This window comes from Styela clava, chromosome 3 (genome assembly GCF_964204865.1).
Source record: "Styela clava chromosome 3, kaStyClav1.hap1.2, whole genome shotgun sequence".
NCBI classification, from domain to species: domain Eukaryota; kingdom Metazoa; phylum Chordata; class Ascidiacea; order Stolidobranchia; family Styelidae; genus Styela; species Styela clava.
This window is the reverse complement of record NC_135252.1, coordinates 18,453,082-18,460,884: the sequence shown is the minus strand read 5'-3', so window position 1 is coordinate 18,460,884 and position 7,803 is coordinate 18,453,082. Positions and strand designations below refer to the sequence as shown.

The following is a 7,803-nucleotide window of genomic DNA, read 5'->3' as shown; positions in this document are numbered from 1 at the left end:
CAAATAAACACGGGGGAATCCATTCGACTAACTAATAGACTCCAGCATTTTAATTCGAGTCAATGATTAGTTTTCAATGAAAAATTTCCTTTGAAAATAATTAATTTTTAAAACATTAACGGGAGCCGCAGGAGAGGTTGTTGAGAGCCGCATGCGGCTCTCAAACCCTAGTTTGAGAATCACTGATCTATAGAATAATTAGTAGGGGGAATGTGAATAGTTGAGTGACAGTTTGCGAGCTAAAGATTCGCGGCTGCCTGGTGATTATATATCTCGAACAGTAGCACATGCATTTCTGTATCCGACTTAAACACCCCCTGTAAGTTGACGACGCGATGATTTGGGCATCGTGCAACTGATAGCCGTGGTAGGAAGTACTCTACAAGTCATTATTTCGAAATGCTGAAATGACAAATAATGAAGAATTCTAGTCGACAGTAACAGAGTATTGACTTGCTTAGATCTGTTACAGATATGACTGGCATATGCCAGCTGTATTAGCAAGTAGTAAGCAATGGATTTCATAGAGGGAAATTGTGATTTATCGCATCTCGTGCATGGTTTATATGTGAGATATCGTTATGCTTTTACCACTGAGATACTTGGTGAAAGGCATGTCTGTGACGTATGTGCAACTGTGCATAGTGGCGCGAAGACTACCAATGAAATTCCAAATGGATTCGATTATAAGTAAAGAATCTTTTTAATACTGTTTAATTAAAGTGACCCATGATCAGCATCAGATCACTATGATGACATAACGTTCAGACTAATCGGTACTGAACTGCGACACATTAAGGTGTTGGGTTAATAGGGTCTCCATAAAATCTTGAATTTTTTTAAAATTGCAAAGGGAGTTTATCAATGCCATTTAGAGATTCTGCCTCCACAGATGTATAAAATAAAGTAAAATTACTTGAACGATTACTGATTAAAAAACAACAAACCTTGTTAAGTTATATTAAGAACTGACTTCATAACAAAGTTGAAATTGTACCAATACCCTATTATGACTCCAAAAACATTTTTTACGTCGAGATTGGGCGTCAATGGACAATAGACAATAAGTTTATTTCGTCGTGCAAGAAATCACAATACAAATTCAGTATTACAGTACATTTCAAATACAGTAACGGATTTCATCGCAATTGACAGGAAGTCGCGAAGGACCAGGAATAGTCATCACAAGTCTGCGACACCAAGATTAAAAACGAGTCAATAATAAAAAATTCAAATAAGTGAAAGCAATATGCACAAAGAAAAGCTTATCCATTCATAAATTAACCAACAAGGTTGATATGAATCATTATATATGATTTGGGAGAGAAAGTAAAAATAAAAGTCGGGAAAATTCAATTGATATACAGTAATTATAAAAATAAATCACCATATCATTCAGCTGTGTTTTTGTACAATTGCAGCGATTAAATTTTTATATATTGTCATATGCAACGTCTAATGCGTCTAACGAATTACAAATAAAATAACAAAAAACAACTAGTTGTCTTCATAAATTTTTAATGGAATGAGACCTAATCACTATCAGACAATTTTCTCAGTCATGTCCCAAATAAATCGACGTTCTTCAAATCCAATAGTAAAAAACAACTTATCTAAAAGTGGGGCACATCATCGAAAAGTACTATTTGCCCTAGTACTATTTGCTTAAATTCTATTTGCCTTAGTCTAACTGGGGGGGATTTGAATTTAAAAACCAAAACATGAAAACAAAAAAATATGTACCGGTATTCCAAATATAATAATTCGATTCTAAAATCTCAATACGAAAATTCCGTTTGGCATTGGAATTTGTTTGGCAAAAAAAAATACTGATTACTGACCCGAAGCAGATCGGGGTCTCATGTAGTTTCGTCCCTACGTACTTTTGGTGCGCGTAGAATAACAATAATTGCATGTGCCAATGCTAATTCCTAACCCCCACCTGACTACGCCATCCAAAAATTACGTCACATTGACGTAATAAAGCCCTTCAAGTTCATGGCTATACGAACTGTCATACAAAACTCTGTAGCCTAATAGTAGCCTACGTTTCAACGTTCGTTTTTTTGTCTTTCCTCTTAACCACTTACCGGCACCGGTACGTCTTACGGTAACCAAATAATTGAAATACCGTAATATTTTTAGTAGACATAGGTCTACCGGTACTATTTCGTTCTTTAGTATGATGATATTTGAGTCGAGTTAATTTGAATTTATGATTTTACTGCTATATCAACAAGCCAAATTTTATATAAAATAACTTTTACCAGTTTATAAAGTGAGTCAAATTATTGGCTAACCTGTTGACCGCATGATGAGTGTGTTCTGGGGTACCGGTACCGGTACCTAACTCTGGTAGTTTTGGATCCCCTATAGTTTCTATGATTGCTGGATTGTACAGTTGTATGGGTCAGATAATCCATCCAAATAGCTGGATAGTCAGATAGTAATACGAGTGACTTATATCACTATACTGCTGTACTGTTACACTGCTAGTATATTCAAGTTGATGGCTATGCTTTTACTGCTAGGCCTACTGTTTTAAAGTTTTTTTTTTTCATTGCATTTCACTTCCTAACAATTTAATATCATGAATATTCTGATATTTCAGTATTCTGGTATTTTGAATATTTCAGTATTTACTGCTAGACCAGGATGGTAAATGGTGTTGATGGTACAGTGATATTGCATGCTGACATAGATTTGCAGTCTACAGAATCTATGGGGATTTAGAAATGATTTTGTTTGTAATCATGGGAATTCTGAGAACCTAAATCAGTAAATAACATAATCTTATAATTGTAGTAATGCAGTAATGGATTTTCCTCATTATGCATAAGAAAAAAATCTTCTCAACCGTTTGTATTTTTCTGGCTGTATCTGCATTTTATGGATTATCTTTGACATGGAAAGAGGTTGAAATACAAGAAAAAACAAAAGCATCTCAGAAGAAAATAAAGTTGAGATTATCTCGAACATTCAACCGCGATGTCCAAAGTTTTAATCAAGTTAAGTTTATGAACAAAGTAAGAAAAACTAAACGGAACAGGTTAAACTTTACAATGTTGCCTTGGAAGTATAGTCACAACTATTTTGTTGGTGATGATGTAAACTATTCTATGATCATACTTATAAAATCTCATGCGAATAACACTAGACGACGTCAATTTATCGGGAACTCCTGGGGTTCATCTGCTCATGTTGTAAATGGATTTCGTTTTCAAATTGTCTTTATCGTTGGTTTATCGGATTCGAAAGGAAATCTTGCTTTGCAAAAAGAGAATGAAAATCATGGAGATTTATTGCAAACAACATTCATTGAATCTTATGATAATTTAGTTTATAAAACTCTTGCTGGAATGCAGTGGGCTGTAGAAACCTTTCCAGAAAACTGGTTTTATGCTAGCATGGATGATGACGTCTTGCCAGATCTTGTGAAAATTTCTGAAGACCTTCAAGAAATAATGGAAAGAGAAAAATTAGAAAGACTCCGTTTGCTATTTGATAAGCCTGATATTGACAGCAGTAATAATTTCAACAAAGACATTGAATATAAACATTTAACAGATTTACCTATATATTGTGGGTTTGGTTACAGATTGAAACCAAGACCGAAGAGATTAAAAGAAAGCAAATGGTTCATGGCTGAAAATGAGTATCCTCTTAAAATCTATCCATCTTATTGTTTTGGAGGATTCTATGCTATGACTCTTAAACTAGCGCAAGATTTTTATGACCTGTCTCGTACCCTGCCTATGTTTTGGATAGATGATATCTGGATCACAGGTTTTCTTAGATTGAAGTATTTTTTAGAAAAATCATCACAGTGTGTTTATTGTAAAGTTATGAATACAACTATGGGTCTGTGGACTGAATATCCAGAAGAATATACGTCCGTTGATACCGGAAATGAAAATTTTCTCGTGCAAGAATGGTTCAAACTTCAGTCAAAGATGACCAAAATTGAGTAATTAAAAAACTGATCCAAATATGCAGAGTTCAGAAAGTTTGAAAGAAATTTTAACTTTTTGTTAAACTTCAGTTTTATTTCATCCACCTCTTGCAAAATCCAGTCCATTGGAAAAATAACATGTCTTCTATAGCTTTTATCTACATTTATGAAGAGATGAATAAATTATTTTTCATTTATGGTTGAAATTCGTTGTTGGTCATATTTCCTATTTGTGTGATGGAAACATGACTTTCTAAAATTTGTTTTTATTATTTTTTATTGCTAGAATGGTTGATAATTAGTGAACTGATTAATTCTGCACTATTAAACTACATTACATATTTTCAAAAATATCTTAAGCAATATTTTATTATTAATATTTTTGAATCAAGGTAATATTATGTTAGCAATGCATTGTAGCAGATTGAAACAGTGTTTCATTTATTTTATATTTATATTTCAAATTAATTTCTTGCATGGATTGTTTGTGTGATGCTTTTATTTTGATTAAATCTTATGTCATTGGTGTTTTTATTCTCAAATACGCATTCACTTATACTAGTGCACTTATTATCAAAGCTTTTCAGTTTTGGATTTCAAATTTTTTTTTTGAATTTTTTAAATTGATTTACCGGTAACTGGATTCCTCAAATCAGATAAAGTATTTTATTTAGTTGTCTCACTTGTATTGGTATTATTTTATCTAATTTTAACAACCCAGAATTTATGTGCATTGAGCTTATTCAAAATGTTATGTTGAACTGATACTCTGATAGGTAAAATTAGCATTCGATATGTGGTCTTAATAACAATCATACAATTCCAAAATTCATATGGTCTTGCTATATTATTGCACAAGATTTTTTATGGATAAATTTAAGCTTTGTTTTACATTTGTAGTACTATTGTGATGAATTGAATTTTTTTTATGTCATGCTCTTTGTTATTGTGGTTTTCATTAAACTAACAGTCCTGAACATTTCTGATTCTAAACTCGTAATAACATCCCACTTCCATGTGTCTTATCTCCGAATGCACTGCCATGCCATAATGCTATATAGCAGTAATTCACAACCGGGGGTCCCTGGTCCACCAAGAGGGCCACAGAGCAGTTGGAGGAGACCAACATGCCAGGCGCAAAACTGATTTTACTTTTTCCTTGACTAGAAAACTCCTCGTTCTTCCTAGTTTCATTGCTTGATAAGGTTATTTCACAGGGGGTTTTCACTTTGTTGTTGTTGAGCATAAATTATTTGAACATAATGGTATTTGGAATCTACTAATCAAAGTAACACAATGAATACCACTGGAATAGTAAACGGGGGACAATGAATGCTGAAAGCCTTGGGAAGTGGGCCAAGATATATGAAAGGTTGGGAACCACTGCTGTATAGTTTCAATAGCTCCTCGTTCTTCCTTGATTATGAATAATTTTGCTCATAGGTCGTCAGTCTTCTTTACTTCTGAGTGAGTTTCTGCCATCTTGCTTTATTAATCAAATTTTCTTAATATATATAGTTTATTCATCTTGATCATTACTGTGAACTTTTTCTAGTTTTAGTCTCTTATTACAAATTGTATTTGACAACATTTAAAACTTGTGAAGAAGATCTGATTATGGATATTTCACAGTTAAAAGACTTTGACTGGCAGCTGAGTCTTGCATTATCCAGTGACACACTAGCGTCATTGTCAGAGAATCTTGTTAATGTGGATTTACACACTCAAACAAAGGATGGGAATTATGCCAAAGTTACATCGCTTGAAATGGATGAATCGGAACTAAATAAACTGATTGAATGTTTGGAAACAGCTAAAAAAGAATTACAGCAGACATAATATTTACATATCTCAATTTAAGAAAAAAACATTAAAGCAAATGGGAATATCAAATCGGATTATAATGTGCTGTGGAACGATCATGATTTGTCTATACCCTCTCAGTGGTCAGAATTGAATACTTCCCAATATTCAATGTAACCATAGCAACAAGGATTTCCATGCTTGTAAATTGTATTCTTATATCTAAGCATTTCTTTGTTAGGTTTTTTGTGCAATAGACTGTTTTCATATTTTGATTTTCTATCTTATGAATTATATTCAACTGATTTCAATCATTGACATCATTTGTGACAAATTCTGTCAACAAACTGCAAAATCTGTAGGAGCTAGAATTTGAGTCGATGCCTTCCCTCCCAATATTGATTATAGAAACGTTCTCTTACATTCTGCAGACATTTGTTATGTATTTAATTGATCAATGCCTAGAATCCTGAAACTGTTGCCTTTATCTTTCAAGTGTTATGAGTAACTGGAAAGGCGTCTAGACATATTATTTTTCATGTTTGAATGTGTTCAAATGTCATTTGCCTGCCATCCTGTCTTCGATAACAGAACTTAGATGGATTTCAGAGCTTTTTGTCAAGAATTCTCTGCTGAACCTAAAATAAGTGATAATTTCATAGGTATCAGTGCAAAGAACAATTTTGCAGAATTGTATAACATTATGCCTTTAATTTACATACAATTTCACACTTAAAATTAAATTAAGACTAATCCTTGTTATTTATCATACATTTTTAGCAGTAATAATTGAGCTATTTCATATGTTATGAATTCTTTTAAATATTTTGCATATGGGAGCAACTTATCGCTTTATAGGCTCGTCTGTAGTTGTCCATCTGCCAAAAAGTTTTGCAATGGTCAATTATCCGGGTATAAGCTTTCATTCGGACGGTTCTCTAAGGGTTGGAAAGGAGGAGTTGCTTCAATAGAAGAATCAATAAGCGATCGTGTATGCGGTGTTATATGGGATATTCCAGACACAGAGCTCCCAGCTTTAGACTTACAAGAAGGTGTGAATAATAACATATACAAACCATTGGCAGTGAATGTGAGAAGTGATTCTGGTGATATTATAAAATGCAGGACTTATCAACTTACAGATTTAGGTGGGAGTCAACCCTACAATGATCCTTCACCACAATATCTTGAAGCGATTGTAGATGGAGCAATTACAAATGAATTGGATAATGAATATCTTCAAAAGCTCAAAGATACAAAAACAAATGGGAATACAGAAATCACCAAGCTTATGCTTAAAGTGGCAGACTTGAAAGAGAAGATGCATCCTGGTTAAAATGTTTTCTGCCAAGCGAAATATGTAACCAACAGGAGCAACATAGTCCTTTTCAATACTCTTTTATGTTTTAAATAGGTTTTAAAGCCTTTTTGTGGTATCATTGTTTTAAGTGACCGATGAATATTAGCGGTTGTAGATGCTTGTACATAATGCGAAAAAAGACCAAATTAGCTTATGTTACATTCCATGGTATTGAGCAAATTCCATTTTTGTAATGGTTTGGTTCTGCAAACCTAAAATTGGACATAAGGCACTACCCCTAAAATCAAACCTAATATAGGTACAAACAGCTGATGACAAATGATGGCTGTGGTCCATAATAACAGGATATCAAAAAATTTCATTACTGAAAAATTTGACATAAGCTACATTGGTCTTAATAAAGTGAAGGTAGAGAAAATATATATATATATATATATTTAATTTACATTTTATGCCTTACGTGCAATTGATTAAACTGTTCAGTGTTCACGGCTTTATTAATTTGTTCAAGATTGTATGTTTATGTATGAATAATGTTGCACAAAAATCTATCTCATGACTAATTGTGCATTTTTTTTCCAAAATTATATTCAAAGAATGACAGTATTCTATATTTTATCTTTGCGAAATAAAAAATATATCTGGAAACCAGAAATAGCTTTATTTATTCTAAGAAACTCAAAATAGAGATAATACTGATAAGATGAACTTTTCCTCCATAGTAGAA

General features: G+C 32.9%; 2 protein-coding genes across 2 annotated transcripts; both read left to right on the top strand.

The window, feature by feature from the left end:
- Positions 1 to 2,618: 2,618 nt before the first annotated feature.
- Positions 2,619 to 5,507, top strand: LOC120342015 (beta-1,3-galactosyltransferase brn-like). Its single transcript, XM_039410663.2, has one exon. The coding sequence runs from the start codon at positions 2,832 to 2,834 to the stop codon at positions 3,969 to 3,971; it is 1,140 nt and encodes a 379-aa protein (XP_039266597.2). The 5' UTR covers positions 2,619 to 2,831; the 3' UTR covers positions 3,972 to 5,507.
- A 287-nt stretch (positions 5,508 to 5,794) lies between these two features.
- On the top strand, positions 5,795 to 7,697 carry LOC120342021 (gamma-glutamylcyclotransferase-like). The gene is made up of 2 exons (XM_039410673.2): positions 5,795 to 6,807; positions 6,898 to 7,697. The coding sequence occupies exons 1-2, from the start codon at positions 6,564 to 6,566 to the stop codon at positions 7,089 to 7,091; spliced, it is 438 nt and encodes a 145-aa protein (XP_039266607.2). The 5' UTR covers positions 5,795 to 6,563; the 3' UTR covers positions 7,092 to 7,697.
- The last annotated feature ends 106 nt before the right edge of the window (positions 7,698 to 7,803 follow it).